Raw genomic sequence first — 25,957 nt, forward strand, 5'->3', positions numbered from 1 at the left:
CCATCCCAGCATGGGGTCACCCACCCAGCACAGTGTCACCCACCCCAGCACGGTGTCACCTGCATAGTGTCACCCACCCAGCACGGTGTCACCTGCACAGCGTCACCGATCCCAGCATGGGGTCACCCGCCCAGCACAGTGTCACCCACCCCCGCACGGTGTCACGCCCCCCCCCCAGCGCGGTGTCCCCAGCGCGGTGTCCCCTCCCGCCCCCGCCAGGTGGCGCTGGCGGCGCGCGCGGCGCTCTAGCCGCTCGGCCTCGGTGGTTCTGCCCCCGCTCGCCCCCTCCCGGCCCCGCCCCCGGCGCTCGCGCCACCCGCCCGCCCGCCCGGCGCTGCGTCAGCCCCGCAAGATGGAGTCCGCCGAGGAAGGTACCGCGCTCGCGCCGCCGCCGCACCACCACCCCCCCCCCCCACCCCGGCGGGCCCGGCCGTTCTGCCCGTGCCGCCCGGAAGCGTAACCGGGAGCGGGGTTGCGCGGGCTGCGTGCGCTCGGAGGGGCTTCGCGTACGGGAGCGCGGGTGCTCGCACCACCCCCCCCCCCGCGCGCCACACGCCCCCGTGTCGTGTCGGAGTGCGCGCGCGCTGCCCCTTACATAAGCGCGAGCGCTGCGGGGCCGGGGGGGCCGGAGGGAGCGGCCCCGCGCCAGGCGGTAGCGGGCGGGGAGGGGGACACGGGAGTGTTTGCACGGGGGCAGTGGGACCCCCAGAGCCGGGGGGTAGGAGCTCCGAGAGACCGGGGGGAAGGAGCCCCCCCCTCCCCGCCAAAGCCGTGGGGAAGGAGGCTCCCCGAGGCCATACAGAATCCTCGAGGGGTTTAGTTTGCTCTTGTCCAACTGACAAGACCCGGTCTTGTAACTCGGGGAGTTTTAAATTTCCGATTTCAGGTGGATAATAAGAAGCAGCATTAGGTGCTGCTGTTTCTTTTGTGAGGTGAACTTTGTTCTGTGTGCTGGAAAATCTGCTTGTTTGTTTTTTTGAATAGCAAAACGATGCAGGAGCTGACACTTTTGTCTCTTCTGCAAGAGACTAATACGTAGCGATTTCCCTCATTTTAAAGAAGTTGTCGAAGATTATGGTCATGCTTTTTAATAAGTAGGTTCCATTTCCAAGGGTTTGGTTTACTTGAGACCGAATTGCAGGTGTGTTTCATCAGCACTTTTGTGCTGCTTGGATAATGCCAAGGAACTACGTAGTTCAAGCTGATAATGCGGATCTTTCATAAACCAGGACTTCATACTGTAGTGTAAACCAAAATAAATAAAGGATGTGTGTTGTGCTATGTTCCTTGCAGTCTTTGAGCTTTGTTTGTCATCTTAAGCAATAACTACAAATATATATTGCAGTAGCAAGACAGTTCCAAGGGAAGTATTTTGTGTCTTGGCTTCTGTCACTTTGGCATCATTTCAAGTGTAGCTTTTTATCTCGCGCACTTGATTTTCCAGCTTGAGAAGACTGAAAAAAAAAAAAACCAAACTGGAAAAACATGAAGCCTCAAATCAAATAGGACAGCGCCTTTGTAGAAATGTCCATTGGGTTGGTAAATGGTTTATCAAAATATTAGGTTTTTTTAAGTCTAACAACTTATAAAACTGCTTGCTGCAGCTCTGTCATGCCTCTGTAGACTGTTACTTATACTGATTAAATTAACAATGTGAAACTTTGGCCTCTGTTTGCCCAGAAAACCTGGACCATAGCAAACTCTGAAATGGGTACTCGGAAACAACCAGCCGAGTTCCTACCACTCCGGTACTTTGTAAATCCACCTCAGTGGATTTAATTCGAACGGCATAGTTGATGATTTGTTATAGCCTGTTATCAGGGGTTGTCTTTGATCATAGCTGCTTTTACAGGGCTTAATTTGGTGAAGAGGGTGACAAGGAAAAGATGAAGGGATTGTTAGTTACATTTCAAGGCACTGTCTCCCTTAACTAAATCTTGGTTAAACTCTACACTTGGAATTTGGACTTCTGTGTTTATATTTATAAATGCATATGTATAAAATGCTTATATATAAATATGTTTACGTATGTACAAAAATTTTATTTAAATATTTATATATCTATATACAAACATATGCACGTAGCCTTAGCTATTATATTGTAGTCTTATCAATATTCCCCTCTAAAGCTCCGAGCAGCAGTATGAAAGCAACTAGGCTGTATACTCACTTTCCATAAATACCACTAGACTGTTACAACTTCTACAGTTTCAGTCTTCAATTCCCACCGTTAGAATTTCATGACACTTGCCAGAATGCTGAAGAGACTTCCCAAGGTTAGAAGGCTTTAAACACAAGCAGCAGAGGTTGCACTCTAAGGGGGAATTCTGTGTTCAGATATTATTGTGTGCTTGAACTTTTGCTGCGAAGTGTCAGATGGACATTGCTAACTATTGATAACCCATTAATGATATTAAGGCCATTGTGTTTTTCATGGGTTTTTAGTTGACTGAGTTGTGTTTTGGAGCCAGAAAACAACTGAATAGTGAGAGCTTCTTCTCGAATGTTGCTTCTTTGTATCACCTGAAAGCACCAGATACCAGCTTTTGCTGATAAGAGATACTAATGTTAGTTAAACAGTGTTTGCTAAATAACATAATCTTCACTTTTGGGTACATCGTACAGTGATGAACATTCAGCTAGCGAGGTGACAGACAAAGATTCATTCCCTGGGGGAACAAAAAAGAACTATATTTACCCAGGGTAATTATTTCCAAAAGACATTCATGAAGAATGTGTGTGTGCAAGTAGAAAAATAGTCTCTTGCAGAGTGGAATTCCCTCTGAGCGGGATAGTAGGTCATAAGTTGCATAGCTTTTTGTGTTGACCCTTAGTGGGCTTTATTGATTTGAAGCTATTGACTGTTTAGCAGTCCAGGTTGGTACACTCATGATATGTTTGTTTGGATTTCTAAAACAAGTGGGGGTATCTAAGTAGTCTTGCAGCCTTTGAAAAAATAAAATTAAGGTTTACCTTATTTCATTAAGTGAACAGAGGAAATCCTTTCCCAGGTAAAGAATTAATTTGCTTTCAGTAAAGCAAATTATGTTTTTTCCCAGCAGTCTTAATAATTGTACAGCCTGCTGTGAAAGCCGATGGACTATTAATAAGTGGGTTCAGAGAACTCTGGGGGTCTTTCCAAGAACAGTGTACTCTTAACTTGCTTTCTTTGGTGATAGATAGTATTCTTAAAGCAGTGGTTTTACAGCCTGCCCCTATACTGGCTGTAGTGCTTGTCCAACCCTTTATGAGGCTGATCTGGTGTACAAGGCTGTCAGCTTAACTGTAGTGAAATAGCTCTTCTCAAAAGAATACTGGACGAAGGCGAGCATACTACAGCTTGTGGGTAGGTCCTCCTGTCACTTGAAGAGACCTGTCCTGTGCAGCCATCTGGAAATATTCTTTGTGATGAAAGAATTGTTTGTTAGGTGAAGTAGTTGTTCTTGTCAGCAGAGAAACCAGGGGCTCTTAATGTTTACAGCAAGATGTTGTTGCTCAAGATAGCCGTGATGGAAGTACTCTTCATGTTTCTTTGTAGTGTCATTGATGCAGTGTTGAATTCAGATTTCTGTTAATTCTAGGCTTTTGGCCTGTGTGAATGAATTAAAATCTCTCTTTTAATAGAAAATAATTTTTTCTTTGGAATCACTTTGAATTCTTATGTTTTATGTTTAGAAACTGTTGTAGTACTGTACAAACTATGGATATGGTTGTATCATGACTTTTTATAGAGAAGCATTCATATTTGAGCGTTTGGTACCTTTTGGAACTTTTTTAGAAAAGCTTGAACTTCTGGGCATTTCAGGCAAGATAGGTGAGACCTCGTCTGGACTATTGTGTCCGGTTCAGGAATCCTCAACATAAGAAGGATATGGAGCTGCTGTAACGTGTCCAGAAGAGGGCTGCAAAGATGGTCAGAGGGCTGGAGGAAACACTGAGAGAGTTGGGGTTCTTCAGCCTGGAGAAGAGAAGGCTCTGAGGAGCCCTGAAGGGGGCCTACAAGAAAGCTAAGGAGGGACTGTTTGCAAAGACTTGTAGCGACAGGACTAGGAGTAACGGCTATAAACTGGAGAGGGGCAGATTTAGAATAGACATAATGAAGAATTTGAGAGCGGTGAGGCACTGGAACAGGTTTCCCAGGGAAGTTGTGGATGCTCCATCCCTGAAGGTGTTCAGGGCCAGGTTGGATGGGGCCTCGGGCAGCCTGATCTAGTGGGAGGTGTCCCTGCCCATGGCAGGGGGTTGGAACTGGATGATCTTTAAGGTCCCTTCCAACCCAAACTGTTCTATGATTCTATGATACAGGCTTGAAATTGCATGTTTTCAGGATTTTTACGTCAGTACTTTAGGCTGGTATTTTTCTCACAAAGACTTCTGATGTGCATCTGTTATACACTCTAGCAAGTTTGCTGAGTGGTGGTTGGTAGACCAATAATGAACAAAAGAAAAAATTGTAAACTTAAATCTGTTTAAGAAATGACATTTTTTGATAATTTCCTTAAGAGAAGTTAAAAGAGTAAAGGGAAGATATCACACATCTATCAACAAGCAAATAAAATACTTTTTTATTTATATTTTATTTTGTGTTTAAATACTCTGGATAAATGACGGATATTAAAAGGCACCTTTTCTTTAGAGGCAAAGATTTACACTTACTTCTTTGTCCTCAAAACATCTTACAATCTTATTTGTAAGAAAATTGCAAAAATAGAGAATAAGGAAGGTGCAGGACCTATTGAAATATTACTGAAATTGAAATTATGAAATAAGAAATAGAAAGTGCCTTTCCTCTTGTGACTGACTGTAGACTGCTAAATGGATGGCCTTATTCAACTTAGGTGGCAAACGCACAAAGTACCTATTTCTGTTTGATTATTTTTTTCCCCCCGTTTCATCAAGAGCACCAAGGAGCGCACCCATGTTGGGTTCAAAAGTAGCGAACGCCATGTTTAACTCATTGTTAGAGATGCTGAGCCTCCATGGAACTTGTTTAAAACTCAGGTGGAATTTTTCCATTTCAGCATCTCCCCTTTCAGGAATGTTATCCTTAACAACCTCTGTGTTGTTTTAATAACTTTTTTTAAGGCAAAGAGCACCTGTGCATGTGCTTTTACTGTGTCTATTGCCTAGGGATTTTAAAAATATAAGAAGACATGTTTAGAGGCTTTTTATAACATGACCACACAAGTAATGTTCTTGTTTATTTTTCTGGTGCTCTCTCAGTCTTCGTGTATTGCATCAGATGAACTCTGTCTTTCAGACTCTTTCAATTTATTCTGGGTTAATTTTGCTGCGTGGTAAAGATTTTAATTGTACAATTTGTCTTGTAAATTTGAGTCTTTAAGCAGAAGTGTAATAAGCTTTATGCCCTTGTCAGCAGATATATGCAGAGTCTGTCGGTCTGAAGGAACTCCTGAGAAACCCCTCTATCATCCATGTGTGTGTACCGGCAGTATTAAATTTATTCATCAAGAATGGTGAGTTATGTGTTTATAAGGTTTTTAATATTATGTTAACAGGTTTTACTAAAAAAATATTTCTACAAACAATACTTCCTAAGTCTTCACTCTAACTAGTAAGAAAATCCAGTTTTCAGTGGAAACGTTAGAGGTTTTGATGTTTTTTACATGATGATTCTTTACAGTTTACAAAGAATTTAGTAACTATATATGAAAATAAAGTACTGATAACTGTGTTTAGGAATACAGTTCTGTTCATGTGTCAGCTTCTGACATCATAGCAAGAAATAAAAATACCCTATTACCTTTGTCATTTTTGAGGTGTGTGTTTAATCAGGGAAATGCTGAAGTGAAGAGCTAATTCTGATCTGTAGCACACATTCCTTTTGATGATATTTTAATAGCCATTCTTTCACGAATACAACATTTCTAAATCTTAGCTCTGTGTCCATGCATGTCATATCTTGAAATATTTGTAAGGATTGGTGTTAGTAGAGGGTGTCCATGTCAGGATATATTCTTTCAATTATTAGCTCTTTCAGGAATGTACTCAAAGAATGTACTTTGTCAGTAATATAAGTGATGTAGTTGAAGAGTCCCTATTTCTAGTAGTCATCTTCCCTTTGTCACGTTTTGAACCTTATTTGATGGCCTAAATAAACTTGCTAATTTAAGTCCTGATTGGTAGTACTGAGAATTGCTGCGTTTTCCTTAACGGAGGGATAAGGTGGAGAGATGTAATAGCATGTGTTAATATGATCACTTTTTATTACAGCTTAGTTCAGTGGCTTAAACACAGCAGAAAAGAATACTGTGAATTATGTAAGCACAGATTTGCTTTCACACCAAGTAAGTATGTTTTACTGCTCCTATATTTTCAGAAATTCTTTTCTTTTTTCTCTTAGCATGTGTGAAGTGATTGCTTTTTCATTCACCATGATAGACAAAGTTGAGAATAATAGTACAATACCAGCAGCTCCTCTTTTAGTTTAACTTGGTTTGCTTGTAAAGGTTGTTGCTCTCATACTGTCAAAAATACTTGTTTGGTAGTATAACTTTTTGTCTATGGAGTATTCATAAGTTATTCCAAGTACAGGTATTCTTTAAGTCCCTTACTGTGTTTAAGTTCTGTAATAGCTCGTGACTTCTTTAGCACCTGAAGTACTAGTTTAGTTACTGTTTGAGAGGAAGGAAGGAAAATGTAGAAGGTTCAGTTCACATCTTGGCAGGAATAGAGAGTAGCTGATTTTTGTTTTGAATACTAGCACCATTCTCTAAAAATGTTAAGTTATGCAGGCAAATTACTTGATTTTCAAATGTTCGCTTTCAAGCTAAATTTTGTATGCTTTAAAATTCATTCTTTTTCTGCAGTTCTTTTAGTTAGGACTTAGTACAAATATTTTAAAGAAGTACCTTTGGACTTTTTGTTAATTATGTCAAAGTGTTTATTCAGTTTTTGTATGTTTTTCTGAGTTTTTAAAGAGCAACCATTCCATATTCTTTCCCTCCCCACATAATGCACCTTCCTTTGTCATGTGTTAGGATACATTTTTCTTGATGTCACACTAATTATTCATAAGCACTGACACGTGAAGGAAGTTGAGGCTGTATTTTCCATGAGAAGATAGTTTTTAAATTTTCCTTTTCTGTAAAAGGTAATGTTAACATAAATATTTTCAAAAATATGAAGATGGAAGTAGACTAGCCTGATTTTTGGCTGGAGATTAGGATGGTTTCATTCCTCTGCTTCCTAAGCAGCTGCATTGCTGGTATATGACCAGTAAAATGTCACAAGTTTAGTTAATACAAAGATTGTGAAATGGAAGGAAGCCATAAGGGTAGGATATTCTTCAGTTGATGAATTATTATAATCTGAAATAAGCTTTTGATTTATGCCTGTAAAGTTACTAATTCAAGACATGCAAGTACTTGGACCTCACTGTTTGTATTGTTATAATCCTATTTTTTTACTGTTCTTCCTCTTGTCCTTTACCACCTTTTTGTTTGCATGTAATTCTTAATATCAAAGTTTGTTCCTGAACTGTTTGTTCCTGTGTATCATTTGGATTGTTTGAGCTCCTAAGCTATCCTATAGAACGCTTACGTTCTCCATGTTAAACGCTTAAAAGTTGTGGGGTTTGATCATCTTAGAACCTTCCGGATGTGACTAGCATGTTTAGCTTAATGTGAAGAAGTTCACGGTTGATAGATTTCAGGCAAAGACTAATTAGTATGCCTCTGACATAATTGTAAAATGTTATATTACATGTTCATAGTTTAAGTGACTTGTGCAAAAAACATCACTTAGTAATTTCATGTTGTTTGTAGTAACAGTTAATGTGTCCATTTCCAAACTTTTGGATCTCTAAGTTTGTACAAAATCGTTTGTAAGAAGCTATGTAATTTTACAAAAATGAGTGACCCATTCTATTGGGCTTTTCATTTGAAGTAATTAAGATTTTATTGAAGGATATAACAGGCTGATTTTTTTTTAACCTGTTCATTTTGACAGACTTTAACACAGCAGTCCATGGCATTTCTAGTTTGGAAAAGCGTAAACTTCTGAAACAAAACACTGCATGCTGGTGCTGAACTTGACATTGCTGCCAGCTGCAGGGTGCAGAGTAAACATCCAGTTGAGATTCATGGCTGTCATCTCATATGTTTCATTAGACCCATGGCTTGCATGAGAAGTTATGCTGTTTTTCTCCTCTTACCTTAGCAGTCTGCAGCAAAGTCTGTTTATATCTCAAGAGTGTAAAACACAGAAACATAGAAGGGTTTGGGTTGGAAGAATCTTCTGAAAATCATCTAGTCCAACCTAAAGAATAACTCACAATACCTGTTTTACCACACCAGTGCTTTAACCCATGACCTATAAAACACACAATTTTTATTTAGGAGATATATAGTCTTATTTCATGATCAGTGCATAAGGATGATTGAAGTGGCAAATAAATGGCTTGCAAGTGTAATAGTAAATAGAAAGTCTATGGGTAAGAGGGCTGTAAGTTTGGAGTAGGCTGATGACAGTTTAACCTGATCAAAGATGGTTTGCTTTATTCCATACGAGGTGTGCACCCTTTCATATTATGGGCAAATAAATAGGCTGACTTGGATGCAGAAAGAGTGGAAAATGAAATAGGATACTGTTCCATTGTGGCAGCTATGGAGAAAAAGACTACTGAGAAAAAATATAAGCCTTCATAATAAGTGGTGGTAGGGCTTTGTGATACAATGTATGTCATAATGTTGTTGCTTTTCTAGTCTTTCTGCAGTTCCGCTTCCTTCAGCAGAGACTAAGATGATGTGCTATAGGAAGCAACTTGTGGGAGGCATGAAATCTGTAGGTATAACATGAGCTGGGAAAATATATTTTAGGATCTTTACTTCATTCTAAGAGGAAGATCTGCATTTTCAAAATGCTGGTGGCCAGTAGCTTGAAAAGTACAGATAACTTTCCATTGTATTTTTGTATTAGTTTATAGCAGTCATATATCTGACCTCTGCAAATGTTTCCACGCTTCAGAAGGTATCTTTTTAACTTATGGCAGAACTAGCCATAAATGAGGGAGATAAAAGTACTTAAACCTACACAACCTGTTCTTATTCATTGGGAGAAAGCCTTTAGGGGACCGGGAAAGTCTTTGACCATTGCTTTGGGATCAATTACACGTTGCTGATGATTCATTGTGGAGGAGAGTTTGTACTGCTGGTGTGGGACAGGAAAGAGGAACAAGAGAACTTCAGGTTTAGGAAGAGCATGGTGTTCTCTCTCTTTGTACTGGAAGTTTTTTTCGTCTTGTGCAGTTGGCATTTAAAACTACAGAATGCCAGTGCTCCTGATGTTGCTGTTTCCTTTTTTTAATACAAGCAATAAAAGTGAAGTCTGAAAATATCCAAGTTTACCAATATTTAGACTTATTAAGTTTTACATTATCATAGCAGAACATACAGGTTTTCAAAAAGCCCCTGTTGCTCAGATATTGCTCTGATGAGTGTTCTGTACTGTCTGTCATGACTAAATGTCTCTTGTTAACTCCTTGCAAGGGAAATTGTGCAGGCAGTATAGTTTGTATTTGGATTAAGTTTTGGTACTTTGAAAAGATGGGGAAAGAAAGGTTAAGTAGAAAGCATTAGTTTTGTTTATTTCTTCATAAGTTTGGTGGGCATTATAGCAATCAGATTCATAGACTCAAAGAATCAGAATTGTTTGGGTTGGAAGGGACCTTAAAGATCATCCAATTCCAGCCCCCCTGCTGTGGGCAGGGACACGTCCCACTAGATCAGGCTGCCCAAGGCCCTGTACAACCTGGCCTTGAACACCTCCAGGGATGGGGCAGCCACAACTTTCCTGAAGTTTAGATTGTGCCTGTTGTGTTTGTCAAAATACAGTTGTGTGATGTTTGTACTAAATAGCCTCTGAGGAAATGGGAGTGGTAAGAAAGCTTCCTGTAATAAACTTAAAGGTGTCACTTAGATAAGCTACTTCGCTGTTCTAAGATGTGGGGGGTTTGTCAGCTGAAAACTCTTGATGGACTGTTTCCCTGAAAACTACTAATCATTATTGTCTACTTGTTTCCTTATTTTTTTTTCCAGGAGGATAAAAATTTCTAAATATAGCCTTGTGTTTTTCCTACCTTTTTCTGGTCAGTGTAATGGCAGATTTTTGTCCTGAGCTGTCTGCTTTGGAGAAGGAAAATTAATATTTGTCTTTCTGAAAAAAGTTAGGCTTATTGGGGAAGTGGTAGAACAAAAACCTACCCACAGGAAACAACCAACCAAAAAAAAACCCACCCCACTTTGATATAGTATTCACAAATAAAACAGCAGTTGCACGGCCACTGCACAGGTGTGGCCTCAGTATCCAAAAGCTTTCTAATAATCTTCCCATGGCCTGGACAGCTCGAAGTTGAAGAGAAGCCATGAAAGCTCCCTATGCTCAGCCAAAGTCTGTTTGAATTTTACACTGTAATAGGAAAAAAAATATTTTTTTAATTGTCCTCTAGTAGAGGGATTTTTATTTGGAGGAACTGCAGTAAATAATGCAGGAAATTGGTTTCTCAGGCTGAGTTAGGAAATATTCCTGGGATGGGAATTAGTGTATGTGAAAGGGAATGAAGAGGGGTGTATAACACAGTGGCAGGGGTCAAAGTCTCAGTGGTAGCGCAAAATGGATAAAAGGGGGTGGAATGTGGATAGAAAATGACAGTATTGAAGCAATTAGCTGTGAAAGTACTGGCAGCAACCTTCAGGGTTGCAGTGTACTTGCACACTAGGGGTTCCTGTCGTGCTAGGAATTTTTGCATTTCACCCACCTGAGTGTAGCAGGACATCAAAGGGCTTTGCCTTATCATCATGATACCAAGCTTCTAGAGGTAGAAGTTTTATATATTTTGAGGTGTGGTAAAGCAGAGGAAAAAGAGCAATCTCTCCCTCAGCTCCTGAAATCATCAAAAATCAACAAACTGTTAAAATTTGGGGATATAGCTTGTCTTCTTTAGGTAGTAGCTACATTGTGCATTTATTTGGATTTTCAGGTGTAATCCTAAAGCCTCTAACAAAATGAGTACATAGAGGTAATAACATTTATAACCACTTCAGCTTTACTGAATTAGGATGGGCACCCTTTCTGACAATCCCTTCTGTGAGTATTCAGTAATTCCTGAAAGATGCATTTTTTAAAAAAAAACAACTTTACACCTTCCCAACTTCCCCCAACAAATCTTTAGTGCAAAGTTAATGTTTTCTTTGTAGCCTCTGTTGCAGTTCCGAAGTGTTGATCAAACACTGCTGAATTCAGTTTTGTCTGAGTGGTATCATAAATGTGTTACAATCTTTTAGAACCCCTAACAAAAGTCTGCTTGTTTTGCCTGATAATTTTTCATAATGTTTGTTTGGTATGAGCTGAGAGATCATTAGTAAGTCTTTAACTGGAGTTTCCTATGGTACCAACAAATTGTATACTACATCTGTTTCCGTAATAAGAAAATTCTAAATTGAGAGATGGTGTCAAAATACATTTGTCTTGCTTTCAATTTACTACTCTGTGTTCTCACAGCTACACTTCCCTAGTGTTATATTTTTAGTCCTTTATTTTTTTTTTAATTAATTCCAATTCTTTGCCAGGTACCTGACAACTGAGAACCTTTGAAACTTAAAACCAGTTACTATTTGCCTTATTGTTACTGTTTTGTTGTTAATTTGTGCCAAATATAATCCACATGTTGTTGAAATGCACCAAACGTTCCACCAAACATTCCACGTCTTTGGCTGCTACCTCTGCATGTTCGTACTGTTTTCTGTGTTCTTGAGTTCTCTCCACAATACAGAAACTTAGCGAAATATCACTGGAGAGAAGAGACTTTTTTCTCCTGTAGAGACTTCCTCTCTGTGATTAGTAAAAGGATGATTAGGAATGTAGGTAAAGGTAGCAGGGATGTTTACTACAGAAAAGGAGGAATACAGGTATGTTGCATGAAGCGGTATTTGTGACATAAAGTCAAAGGATTGTCCATGGGAGGGAAGGGAAGTTTGGGGTTTTTTTTCCTAGTAGCTCTTAAAAAAATTGAGTTTCCTTATGTAGTTAAAAGTATGTGATGTTTTAAAAAACAGCCCATTAATTAAATGTGTTAAAGTCTTCAAGCTCAGCTGTTAAACTGTTAAACTTCACTTAGAAATTGCACAGATGCATTGCTGCCTGGATGTTGAGATAATGAGAGTTTACAGAGGATAAATAAAGCTATTAAGAAAACTTCTAAATCAAAAACTAACACAAAGTTTCTTTTAATTTTCCATTCCAGTCAGTACACAATGTAACAAATGTGTTGTGAAGGGTTTTTTGTTATTTGTTTGGAGTCATCTTTTGGGAATCTGTAAAATGTGCTTATTCTTCTAGTAAGCTTTTGCCGAATACAAATATTTTGTAGTTGGCAGGACTTTTACATAAATGCCTCTTAAAAGAAAAAACTGTTTCATAAGTGCCTTTTCTATGTAGTTTATTCCCCAGATATGCCTTCACGGCTTCCAATCCAAGACATCTTTGCTGGACTGGTTACAAGTATTGGCACAGCAATACGATACTGGTTTCATTATACACTTGTGGCCTTTGCATGGTTGGGAGTAGTACCTCTTACTGCATGTAAGTATTTTTTTTTTTTTTTACTGTAATACTCTATATACAGAGAAATATGGCATTTCCTGTAACAAGGCTTTGTGAGACCGTTGTTGGTTTATTTAAAAAGAAAAATCATAAATTCAAAGACATTTCACTTATTTTCACTTAGAAGTTCTAGCTATTTGACTCTTAAGCCAGTAGTGCAGTGCAGGAAGGTGTTAACAGATAGGAGGAAAAGCATAAAATTGCTTTTAAACTTCTTATTCCAGTAAAATGCCTCTTTTTCAGTTATTTCCTTTAAAATCTATGTGGATTTTTTATTTGATACCATTTATTACTATTAGAATAGAAGAATTGTCCTGTTTTTTCTAACCATTTGCAAATTAAATGCAATATTATTTTTTTTTAGTATGAAAACTTAAATTCCCTCATAGTCATACATAAGCTGATTAGTAAAACTCCTCTTTACTACCTCTAGGCATTTAAGATTTAAGGGATTCAACAGAAAAAGAGAGTGGACATATAAATGGCTGTAGTATCCAGTTTGAAATTCACTTTTCAAATACAAGTGGAAAGACAACTACTGATGTTTTAACCAGCTAAAAATATAATGAAGATGTAAAAAGACAAAAGGCATATAGTGTTCAGTCAAGGAAATGATTGGAAGTGCATCTTTACTAACAGTAATATACCCTTTGGACAAAAGAGCAGGAAGCCAGTAAATGCATCTCCCTAGACAGTTTCTCAATATGTTCTGTGTTTTTATTTGTAGCTGGCACTGGCTTAGTTTTAGAACAGCACAATACTGGCATCAGCTATGAAAGAGTGATCCTGTTTCTGCTGCCTGTCCTTCCTGTGCAAGAAAAAGCTTTTTTGGGCATGGAGTAAACAAAATTCTACAACTGCTCTGCATTGAAACATAAACATTTCAAAATTCTTTCTCATTTTTTTAGACAAACCTTGGTTTTCTACTGTTGTCTTTCAAAATATGAATGTTTTGTGCTTTTCTGACTAAAACTTCTGAAGAACAGCAAAATCATATTCACTAGTGTAGTTAAGGTAGTTATGTTTCATAACAGTCTGAATACCTAATACTGACTCTTAAGTAATACTAAAAAGTTACCACCGCCTACAACTTTGTTATAGAAGAACTTTTTAATATAAAAGTGTCACTTTTTTTGTTTTAGTACTCATTTCCTAAGCCAGTATAACTGATGATTTTTATTTGAGTGACTTTTTTTCACTTCGTCTTAATTTCTGTCTATAACATTGCACATGTACCCCTCTATATGGTTTCCCTTAAGAATAAATGTACTGTGAAGTGTATCATATTGTGCAAGAAGATATCCAACATGAAAGAGCCATTCAGTCATAAAAAAACTTTAAAAAATCTATTTAATTTTGAAAATTTTTAGGATCAATCTTGTGGGTGTTATTTTATATAGGTCTTGTTTTCTTACATGTAATGAAATCTTTAATTTTCTATAATATTTAACTACTTTTTAACATAATCTTTTTGTCTCCCCCATTTCAGCCATATGGCTCACATAACTGCGTAGCTTGCTTCAAAAGGAGGTGTTATTCTCATTATTTCATAATTGGAAGAAAAAGGTGCAGCAGAAAAAAAAAATTGTCAAACATACCAAAGGAGATGTATAGTTGAAGAAATTTGTCATCCAGGTTGATGTGCTAGTCATGCAGTTATCCTATTGTGGGATAAATTCTACATTCTTTCTTTTAGTTATTTCACTTCTTTATTGCATGCCTATCTTATATGGTTAAATAAAAGGAATTTATCTCTCCGTGTATCCCCTCAGCCTAATCCCAGCAGGCTCTCATATGTTGTTGCTGTTCTATCACAGAATCACAGAATCACAGAATAACCAGGTTGGAAGAGACCCACCGGATCACCGAGTCCAACCGTTCCTACCAAACACTAAACCATATCCCTCAGCACCTCGTCCACCCGTGCCTTAAACACCTCCAGGGAAGGTGACTCAACCACCTCCCTGGGCAGCCTGTTCCAGTGCCCAATGACCCTTTCTGTAAAGAATTTTTTCCTAACGTCTAGCCTAAACCTCCGCTGGCGGAGCTTGAAGCCATTCCCTCTTGTCCTGTCCCCTGTCACTTGGGAGAAGAGGCCAGCACCCTCCTCTCTACAACGTCCTTTCAAGTAGTTGTAGAGAGCAATGAGGTCACCCCTCAGCCTCCTCTTCTCCAGGCTAAACAACCCCAGCTCTCTCAGCCGCTCCTCATAAGGCCTGTTCTCCAGCCCTTTCACCAGCTTTGTTGCTCTTCTCTGGACTCTCTCCAGAGCCTCAACATCCTTCTTGTGGTGAGGGGCCCAGAACTGAACACAGTATTCGAGGAGCGGTCTCACCAGTGCCGAGTACAGAGGGAGGATAACCTCCCTGGACCTGCTGGTCACGCCGTTTCTGATACAAGCCAAGATGCCATTGGCCTTCTTGGCCACCTGGGCACACTGCTGGCTCATATTCAGTCGGCTGTCAACCAACACCCCCAGGTCCCTCTCCTCCAGGCAGCTTTCTAGACAGACTTCTCCCAGTCTGTAGCACTGCATAGGGTTGTTGTGCCCCAAGTGAAGGACCCGGCATTTGGCCTTGTTAAACCTCATGCCATTGGACTCTGCCCAGCGGTCCAGCCTGTTCAGATCCCTTTGCAGAGCCTCCCTACCCTCCAGCAGATCGACACTTCCACCCAGCTTAGTGTCGTCCGCAAACTTGCTCAGGGTGCACTCGATGCCTTCATCCAGATCATTGATGAAGACATTGAACAGGGCTGGAACATCACTGTATTTAGCTGTGTGGTTCCTAGAGCGAAATACCCAAGGTACCTTAAAAGTACATGGGGTAAGAAAGAGGTGTACGCACTGAGGGAAGTGAATGTATAACCTAAGGCAGTAGAAAATGCCAGAATAGGAGCTGGATTGTCTGAAATGTCTCCTTTATCTCAAATTTTAGAAATCACTGTTTGCACATCAATATGACACATGAATTTGTTTTTCTGGAGTCATTCAGTTGCCATTTAAAAAAAAACCAAAACAATATAGCTGAAGAGTGTGATTGTATACATGTTTCATGTAATTATGTAGTGGTTAAAATTGTAAAGATGTGTAATAAACCTAAATTGATATGAGTAAAGTATGGATGGAATTGTGTGTGTGAGCACCAGGAGAACCAGCAGAAGAAGGGCTAAGGGGACTATTTGCTGTTTGCTGAAGAGCACTGTATACGTGGTTTCATTCAGATCAAGAGGGAAAATAAACACACTAAAAATAAGGTGTTGAGAGGATGAAGAAGGAGGCTGGAGTTCTAAGAAATGCAGATAAGGAAAACAGGAAAACTGTGAACTTTCCCTTAGACTTGAGAGGGATGGAACGAATCAATGGGGCAAACATCTCAAATGGCATCCACTTGTGAAGAGTATGAAAGGCAAGTCTAAAATCAGTTCAAAAATGCTGATCAATTAGAATCCAAGAGATACAATGAAAATTCAGTAGCTAGTGCCCTTTGTCTTCAGCGTTGTCCATCCGTGATCCTGTCCAGACTGCTTGGGCATGTGTGTCTTAGTGCTTGTATGAGAGCAAGTGAAATCTCTGTAAAACTAGCTTACAAAGCTCAGTTTTGCCTAGAGATTTTGTGTAATAAAATCCCCTTCCTATTCCATAAAATCTCACGATGAGTTTTGTGACACTGATTTCCTGCCAGTGGGGTGTAAGTTAGAAAGCTTGCGTTCTTTGCCCTTCTTAGCCCAGTGGAGTTCACAGCAGTATCTTGCCAATTTGAAGTTGTCCCACTGTGTAGCTAGATAGTAGGCTGAGGCAAACTATTGAGTGTCGCTGGCAGCAGAGGATCAGTATCACCTTGCTAAATTTGATTCAGGAACTGTTCAACATAAAATGTCTAAGTAGTATTGACTGTAGTGGGACTGAACATTTTCATTAGATCAGCTACAGCCATTATCTCTCGTGTTCTAACTTAACTCTAGCCCTTAGAATGTTGTATTATTATTTTGTATTATTTTCCATCCAATGTCAGAACTTCAGCAGGAGGGATGGATTGCACTGGGGGTGTAAGTGTTGACTTCCTCCAGGTTCTGTAGTATGTCTTACCTAAAAGGTGAGCATAAACAGTATACCTTTTGGGCATTTCTGGTGGATTCATTCATTAGAGATGTAGAAACGTAAACTTCCTGTAAGTTCCAAACAGGTGTAACAGGGGAGCTGTTACACTTATTAACTGAGCTATTTATTCTAGGTCACAGAAACCACTGTGCCAAATTTACTTGGGCACTGATGCCTGCCTAAAGGGCGGAATGAAAATCTTAAGCATTGAATTTCTGAGTATGGTTACCTTAATTCTTCCCTCATCCTGTTCCAAGCATGTGTTATCCTCCTGTGGATCTGAACCTAATTTTCTCAAGTAGACTATATACACTTATAACCTGCTTTTAAAATTATGTGACTGAAGAGTCATGGTGAAAATCTAGCATTAACTTGCATCAAATATTAATCCATGGAACGATTATTTAAAACACAAAGGAATGATGCGGGTTCTTGCTGCAGAATGTCACAATACTAGAAGTTTATATTGGCTCAAACTATGATTGAACAAATTAATGGGGGGGAATCCATCAAGGGTTAATTAGTACTGAGATACTATGGCACAGGAGCTGAGCTGCTTTGTGTGAAGCCTGTCAGAATGTACTGAGGAAGTATTGGTGAAAGAATCTTTAATCTGTTTCTGTATTCTTCCTTAGGCATTCATTGGTGTGACCAGTGGTGGAGACAGGTTTAGGCCTAACCTATATAGTCTTGAGTTCTGTTACTTCACTAACAGCTGAGATTTTTATTTCCCTTGTCGTAAATTTAGTTGGAACACTAAGTGAAAAGAGGGTACCTGTGGTCTTTCCAAGTGAGTCTCTAACCAAAATGGAATTTATACCATGCTTCTGTTTCTTCATGCAGGTCGTATCTACAAGTGCTTGTTTACTGGCTCTGTGAGCTCATTACTGACACTGCCATTAGATATTCTGTCAACGTAAGTGGTTAACAAATTTGATAAATAACTTTTCTAGTCAGATTGCCATGAAAGTGGTTGCTTTGGAACTTAGTGTCCCTTTCTTCTGCTTATGCTTGTCATCTTCTATTATCTTACGTGAGTAGCTGCCCATTACCCTTTGCATAGCAAGATGTATGAGCACCAGTATTACAGTAGGAATCATATCTCTTCAAAGTTCTGTTGTTCATCATCTTTGGAGATGGAAAACTAACTTTACAAATTGGGCCCAGGTTAATGAAGATTTTTATTTTATGTCAGAAAAACTTAAACTGCAAAATCACACAATTCAAGGAATAAATTTCCTACAGTTTAAATCAGACTACCGGTATATATTGCTAATAATATGAATGGCACGTTCTGTTTGCTTTGTTGCCCTCTTAGGTCAGAGGGATTTTTTTTTATTTTTCATAAGATTGCTTTCAAGCAATTTAAACGCATTTTAAATTTTAACGGTTCCGTCTCCATATGCTATGAGGTATTGTCTTTTTCTTTTTGAAATCAGTTCTACTTAAAGAATCAGCATATACCAACGCAACAGAATTTCTGTCTGGTTCTTACTTTTTTCATTTTCTTGAACCTGAGGAACTGAAACTCAGTTTGAGTAGACTCAGTTGTGCATCAAGTAAATTTTGAATGAATGTTCTGTGTGGTTCAGTTAAGTTGTTTCAGTTGGACTATTTGATTTGAGATATCAGGTCATGTTACATTTAGTTAATTTTTATTAAGGGAGAGACATGCTCACTTGAGATTAATAACAGTATTTTTCCTGTTGTCTCCCATTGAGTGTAGATCTTATTTTTCTGAGAAGAATCTGAAACAACTGAATGTAGAGCACCTCTTCTCGTGTCTTTTACAGGAGAGAGAAAATAGAGGACTCAAGTATGTGTCAGACTTTAATAACATGTGAAGCTGTGCTTTGACATGTATTTTTTTGACAGAGTCTATTTCAATAGCATCTTGTATCATCTTTTCAGTTTGGACTTCATGGTGTTTGCTGTGCTCTGCAGGCACAAGTGTTAGTGCAGCTGCATGGAGAGCCAGACTGGTACTCCTTTGGGAATGGCAGAGAGCTATAGTGGCACCTTTCATTCTTATTTCTTACTTAGTTCGTTAGTTTCCTGAGCAAATTCACTGTGATCAAGTAATAGTGAGTAATACGAGAGTGTAAACAAGTGGGAGGGAGCAGCTGGAATTAGGGGTGAGGGTTGCTTAAGCCAGTTGAAGTTGCTCTTGCCCTAGTTTCAATTGGCTCAGCACTATGTTTTGCTGTTACTTCACAGTTACACATAACTCGATAGATTAGGATTTTTTTAAAGTATGAAGATAACTGTTTGGGGTAAAAGACTATCTAAAGTGTAGAGCAGTCAAAGGCAAACCCTGCGGTTCCATTTTTTTGGTTAGGGTAGCTCAGCAGATAATGTTTCGGTGAACTGAGTATGATACATCTAGCCATTTAAACTGATGTTTTACTGTAGCAAATCATTTACTTAGCAAATATTGCATTTGCTATTCTTGAAGATTGTTTTTCCTGAAGTACTCTTGAAGCTTTTCTTCATACTGAATCAGATCCTGTTTTGCAGGAATATTTATGCTTAAATAGTAGTAATTTCACAAGCCAAGCCAGAGGGAAATAAACCCTTTTCCAAATCAGTGTTTATCTTGGTGCTTAAAAACATTTGTACACAGATACATATAGCCTTCATAAAAGAAACCTTCTTTGAACAGATTTTTTTTAAAGTTACATAAAAGTTATGGCTAGATACATCCTTCATCTAGACACATAAATCTGTTCAGCTTTTTATGCAAATGCCAGTTTATTTGTTGATATTGGGAGGATCTGTTTGTGGTCATTTGCAATGACTAAGTTTAGGCTTACTAGTAAAATACGGTTGTCATTAATATTTTGGGACTTTTTTCTTGAACAGGGAGAACTTACTGGCTGACTGTTTACAGGGCTGTTTTGTGGTAACATGCACTCTGTGTGCATTTATCAGCCTTGTTTGGTTACGTGAACAGATCGTCCACGGAGGAGCGCCTCAGTGGTTGGAACAAAATCAGCAACAGCCACTCAACGGTGTTGGTCAACAAAATGAGGTAGAACTTAACTGCTCAGTGGTTCGTAATAAATTTAGAAAATGTGGTTTTGTGAAGAAATATATTATCACAACCCAACAGCAATGTTACTTTACTACAGGGTGTCTTTTATTTGTACGTTGGCTGAAGTTGAACACATTCCTGTATAAACTCAGTGAAACCACTGTTATTTTTTTAAGTACTGTAAAATGAAATGTTAATGGATATGTTAGAATTTTTGTAAAGTAGCCTTAACATTGTTTAGATTCTTATGCCTTATATTCGGTTCTTATATTTACACTTTTTAAAGATAATTTTGTGCATATAAAGATGAATTGTCAGCCACAGTCAGTGAAGACACAGCTTGCTTTTATTTTGCCTTTTTCATAATTATTTCAGTAGCTTGTGAGGTAGCAATTCACTGTTCCTAAACCAGTTAGAGGTTTTGTTGAAACCTCTGAAGTTGGAGCTTTTCTGCCCTCCCTCCACACATGCACCCCTTTATTAAAGCTTACAGGAGCCTCCTGGGCAGAAGAGAAGATAAAGCAATATCTGCATAGGGGGGAAATAGTTAAAATTTTCTTTTCTTTTGTAATGTTAATTTTTTAAAGAGAGAAAGAGAGAGATTCTCAGCTTGTTGACTGACTTGGGTTGTCCTTGAATTATCATCCTTCTCATATAATGATAGTCTTCATAAGGTCAAGAGTTTCCCTCTACTGAACGCAGGTGAGACTACATCTGGAGTGCTGTGTCCAGTTCTAGGCTCCCACAGTGCGAGAGAGACATGGATATACTGGAGGGAATGTAGTGAAAAGCCAACAAAAATTATTAGAGAACTGGAGCAGCTGACGTACAATGAAGGGCTGAAGAAAGCTGAAACTCTTCAGCCTGGAGAAGAGAAAGGGGACCTTATCAGTGTGTACAAATGCCTAATGGGAGGATATAAAGAAGGCAGAGCCAGGGTCTTCTTGATAATATTGAGTGGAAGGGCAACGGACAGTAGGCTCAAATTAAAATACAAGACATTGCATTTAGAAGAAAAACAAAAGAAACCCAAACCAATAGATGTGGGTTTGTTATGTTTTTTTTTTTAACTTTAAATAAGATCAACTACTGGAACAGGTTGCTCAGAGATGTTGTGAAGTTTCTGTCTCTGGAGTTAGTCAAAAAGCTGGCTGGAAGCAGCACTGAGCAAATTGCTGTAGCTGACCCTGCTTTCAGTAGGTCGGTTGACTACAGACAATCTCTAGGGACCCTTTCCAACCTCAGCTACTCTGTGAAGAAGTCTAAATGTTTCTCTTCCTTTTTTAAAAGGAAGTCACCAAAAGTAGTCCCAAATTTAATACTTATCTAAAAAAAAAAATTAACATTTTTTAATGCATTCACTTTTTCTGCATGTGGGATAAAAGTACACAGAGAGTTTGATCAGTTTAACTGAATATTAAATCCTGTTTCTGCAGGCTCAGGCTGTTGTAAATGGCGGTGGTGAAAATGCTGTGCTTGACCAACCTGCTAACCCAGCTGCTGACAATGTAGTTGTAGGCGAGAACCCTGAAATACAAGAAGAACAGGTAGATGAAGAGGAGGAGGATAATGAAGATGAAGAAGATGCTGTAGTAGAAGATGCAGCAGATGCAAACAATGGAGCACAAGGTAACAGGTGACTCAAAATAGTAATGTTCTAGTTATTTTTGAGTATAAATGAAACCATTGAAAATAGAGCTATCATAATTCAAGGAAGCTGTGTGGATTCCCACTTCAGCTTGTTTATCTTGTTTTTACAAATTTCACGTATTTGATTAGAGTGCAGATGCATTTGCTTGCTGAAGAGCTATTACCATTTATGAGTTAAATGTTACGCACTTAAGTCTTTTTGTTCATTTTAAACATAGCAGTAGTTAATAATGTTTTAGGCAAGTCTAACAGCTGTAAAAATGGCCATTGTCTCCTCAGATGACATGAACTGGAATGCTTTGGAATGGGATCGAGCAGCAGAAGAGCTTACCTGGGAGCGAGTAAGTAATAATAATTTTCTTGAATTGAGTAATCCAGACTCATACTTTAAATGATTCTGTGGGATAGATTCTGGATACCATTGTCCAGTGTGAAAACTATCAGTAAGAGGCTTTAGTGACTCATTGTATTAAGCCCAAAATGTTTTTGTGCTACTTGTTAACTATCAAAAAGGCTTTAAGTTTGAAATATAGTAGCAGCTTAAAACATGTTTTAGCACAGACTTTTCTGAAGTCTTAAATTTGGCCATCTTTAGAAATGAATTGCAACTCGTACTGAGGATTATAGGCCAGACTGGGAGCACATAGGGTGTTGCTATATAGTATAACGCTTAATTTTTGTATTCATCAAAGTGGTAAGCTAAAGAAAAGAGAGAACGGGAAATTTTCGTTAATTTACTTTGCCTTTTGTAAGTATGTAAATAAATGTATTTCTTAAAAAATTATGGAACATTTTAATGTAACATTGCTTCTATTTTGCTTATGGATTACAAATTCCACAATTAAGAGTATGAGATGCATGTACGCTGTGATCATAGAGTAGTGTAGAGACTCAATAACTAGTTTTTTTGTAGCTGGTTTAGAAGTAGCCAACATCTGAGTTCAAAGCTCACCACATGCATCAAAATGTACCTGAAGGCAGATGCAGCAGCTTTGTGTGATTTATTAGCGTCACTGGTGCCTATGGCAGTTGTAAAGCTGGTCACTGTATGCCTAGGCTCTGACATGGTTGTTGCCTTGATTGCAGTGTACTAGAAACACAGTTTGCAGCACAAGGGACGGGTCTTGATCTTTGTTTTGTATATGAGGAATATTTCTTCATTTCTTTTGAAAGGTATTTAGTGAAAAAGGGCTTACATAAATTCAGATTTCTGAGCCATACTACTGTGTATCTCAAGACAAAAGTGTATGTTTCTGTAACCAATTTATGTTCTGGGAAATGTTGATGTATTCCTAATTGAAAATATTTTGATGCTTCTTCATGAATATAGAAGTCAGTTTCAGGAAACTCATAACCTTTTCCAATCCTATGTGCCAGTATAGGCTATATATATATATATACGCATACACAATATACAGTGTATATTTAGTTAGCATGTGGTGTCAGAAATGGGGCAAATTTTTCTGCTTTTTCATCTTGTGAAAAGAGCACACAAGCTTTCTGAATTTTCAAAAAAAATGGTATCTTGGTTCACTTTGTAAAATATGTGCAACTTCAGTTCTTGGAATGTAGTTGAAAAATAGTGGTGCAAAATAGCCTTGAACTTGGTACTTTGCAGCAGTAATCATGGAGTAGGAATGTCTGGATTGAAATAGTACAATTTCCTTGAAGTAGGGGGGAAGGAGATATATGGGGTTTTTTTTGATAGATGCTCTATTTTTGGCTGTTCTGTGGAGACTTCCCATAACAGCTGTGCAGAATGATAGAGGATTTGTTTCCTGTCTTCCCTACCTGTAACTCAATTCTATTTTAAACTTAAAAATGCACAGTTTAACAGCATTATCCTGTTACTAGTTGCCTTTATACCTTGAAAATAAAATAGTAACATTGACGTTTCTCAGCGTAGCATAAACTTACACTTTGCAATTAGGAAGCAAAAATAATAATTGCTCTTGTATCTTAGTATTGAGTTGTTTATGTATTTTTTTAAATAACAGTTCAGTCATTAAAATCTTCTGTAAATACAAAATCTTTGTCAGTCTTTAAAGTCTTGGAGAGAAATACCCTATAAATTAATTGATTATATGTTTTGTTTGCCATAAATAGATGGATATGTATTAAGACGTTCCACACGTATATTGCTGCCTTTTGATCAACCAGGTTTTACTATGTCGAACAAAAACCAGGAACTTAGTTTCTATCTTTATCTTTAAGAATTTATATACAGGTTCTGTTGGTTGAGCAATAAAAGAAGCTTTTGACCATGTTGGACTTTAAAAGTTCATGTGAAAGAGACTTCTATGCCACTTACTTTAAGTGCATGTTGCTTAGTTTTTCTGATGAGTTTTAAGTAAAATTAACTTTATTATCTTGACAGATGCTTGGACTTGATGGATCTCTGGTTTTTTTAGTAAGTGAAATCCTGCATTTCAAGAATTTCTATATAAGGCTCTCTTTTTTAAAGTTGTACCCTTTTTTTAAAGTATTTTTTTAATTATATCATCTGTTTGAAGTCTACCTTCATATGAAATACAGACTTCAAATAGACTTTCATATGATGTCATGTTCAAGAAAACGTTTTTAGGTGTTTCACAGATTAGAGTTGTGTATGGCATAAAACTGGGAATTTACTAGAAGACGTGGGTCACTTAAAAAATTAGACCGTTTAAAAAACCATAAACTGAAAATAAATATTTGTTCTAGCCCTAAGCTTTGCTCTTTGTTATGATTAAAGTAATTCCTCATTCCAACTTCTCTGATTTGCCCTAGTAGCACTAGAACACCACTAGTGAATTTTTAGCGTAGACTACACTTTAAAATTTGAGATCTTTGAATATGTTTCTTGACCTTATTTGGGGTTTATTTTTGTTCTTCCTTAGAATTTTTCCCCTCTTGAATATTATTTTAATTTATATTGGTATCAAATCTTTTCTTAAAAATCTTCATTTATAAAACAAATGTCCAAATGCATTTCATGTAGTTGTTTTTAAGGGTGGAACTATTTATATTGATTTCAAAATAAAAGCTTATTTTTTTAATATAAGGGTGTTAAAGCAATTCTAAGTTCTCTTATCTAGACAGGTGTCCGTGAATATAAACAAATACTTTCATAATGTGTCCTGCATGTTTTGGTTGTTGTTAGAGTAAATTTCTTGGCTCTAACATGAGTTGTGCAAGTTCTGGTAATAATAGGCATTTGAGAGAAGAAGTTTAGTTGGAAAAGTAAAGTTACTTATTTAATTTACTGATTTTTATGTTTCTTTGTCATCTCCTTCACTCCTTTCCCCATACTCCCTGTAGGAACATGTCTTCTGGGTTGTATCTTTAAATACATTGTTCATACTTGTGTTTGGTAAGTATCTTTTACTGAAAAGTTTTAAAAAGGTCATTTTTTATGAAGTGATGATGCACATTAATTTTATGGCTGTTCTTTCAATATAAATGAAGTTGTGACATCTGAAAATGGAACCACAAACAAACTGAGTATATGAATAATAAATCTTTATTGCTTCTAGTTTTGTCCTTTTAATTCCTTTAAGCAAATAGGTTTCAAATAGGAAATCTACAAAAAGTTTAATGATGTCAACCAAAGCACTGAAAATACTTGTTTTGAAATACAGTTAAATTAAAGGAGGAACCTCCTGCAGGTTCGTTTATGAGCAAATGCAGTACTTGTAGGAATAGCTAGGGTATTTTTTTTTTCTCCTTGTAGTTTTCACTAGATAGGATTAAAACACTTTTTCCATCAAGAATCCTCCAAAATAGGAAGCAAGGGGGGCACACAAGAATGTAGCTGTCTGTGTAGAGTTGTTAAATATAGTTTAATTTTGTGTCCAAATTAGTATGGAACAACTTTCCTTAGTTCATACGACTTAGACTAACTTAAATTTCAGGAAGCAGTAAGTTCTACTCAGTGATGTATTGTACTTTTATTTTCCTTCCTCCTTTCTGTAGGCGCTGAAGCTGCAATTGCAACTTTAAATGTTTGCAAGACATCTGTGTTTCTTGAACGCAAACTTATCACAGCTTATCACTGAACCATAGGTGTATATTTCTCAATTATGTGAACCCTAAAAGAGATGTGTAAAATGCCTGCTTTATCACAAATAGCAGTAAGCTCTACTTTGAGAGTTCCTCAAGTTCCTATTTGATATTTACTGCTCATACCATGTTGGGCAAGCTTGCGTTTCCCTTCTGGTTTTACTGCAGAAAGTGGAGGCATCAGACTGTGATTCTTTTTGGTTTTGCTTGTTTTTTGTACCTTACAGCTTTTGAGTGACATAGGAAAGCAGCAGCTCTTTCCTGTGCCTCATTTTTGGCTGTTTCGTTGGTAAGAGAAGGTTTTGCATTATGGTGCTCGAGCACATTAGTGTTAATTTGACACAAGCAGGATCATTTTAGTGAGGAGATAGAACCTTTTATGCACTTGAAGAGACACCAGACACAAAATTTCACTTGCTCTGAATTATCAGTTTAGAAAGGGATTGGTAATGTTGCTTTGGGGTTTTTAGTGGTCTTTCTTGCTTGAATTTTAAAAGCTGAAGTCATGCTAT

General features: G+C 38.0%; 1 protein-coding gene across 2 annotated transcripts in view; it reads left to right on the forward strand.

The window, feature by feature from the left end:
* The first annotated feature begins 312 nt into the window (after positions 1–312).
* The window catches only part of MARCHF6 (membrane associated ring-CH-type finger 6), a 50,265-nt gene continuing 24,620 nt past the window's right edge, over positions 313–25,957 (forward strand). The window contains exons 1-10 of one of the 2 annotated variants that reach the window (XM_069853482.1): positions 313–371; positions 5,381–5,477; positions 6,235–6,308; positions 12,457–12,600; positions 17,564–17,636; positions 19,583–19,751; positions 21,191–21,383; positions 21,684–21,745; positions 23,782–23,814; positions 24,705–24,756. In XM_069853482.1, the coding sequence (XP_069709583.1) occupies positions 353–371; positions 5,381–5,477; positions 6,235–6,308; positions 12,457–12,600; positions 17,564–17,636; positions 19,583–19,751; positions 21,191–21,383; positions 21,684–21,745; positions 23,782–23,814; positions 24,705–24,756 (916 nt within the window). In that variant the 5' untranslated portion in view covers positions 313–352. Of the gene's footprint in view, positions 372–5,377; positions 5,478–6,234; positions 6,309–12,456; positions 12,601–17,563; positions 17,637–19,582; positions 19,752–21,190; positions 21,384–21,683; positions 21,746–23,781; positions 23,815–24,704; positions 24,757–25,957 lie in introns of both variants that reach the window. The other variant, XM_069853481.1, reaches the window with a different exon arrangement.

This window comes from Phaenicophaeus curvirostris, chromosome 3, assembly GCF_032191515.1.
Source record: "Phaenicophaeus curvirostris isolate KB17595 chromosome 3, BPBGC_Pcur_1.0, whole genome shotgun sequence".
Lineage (NCBI taxonomy): Eukaryota > Metazoa > Chordata > Aves > Cuculiformes > Cuculidae > Phaenicophaeus > Phaenicophaeus curvirostris.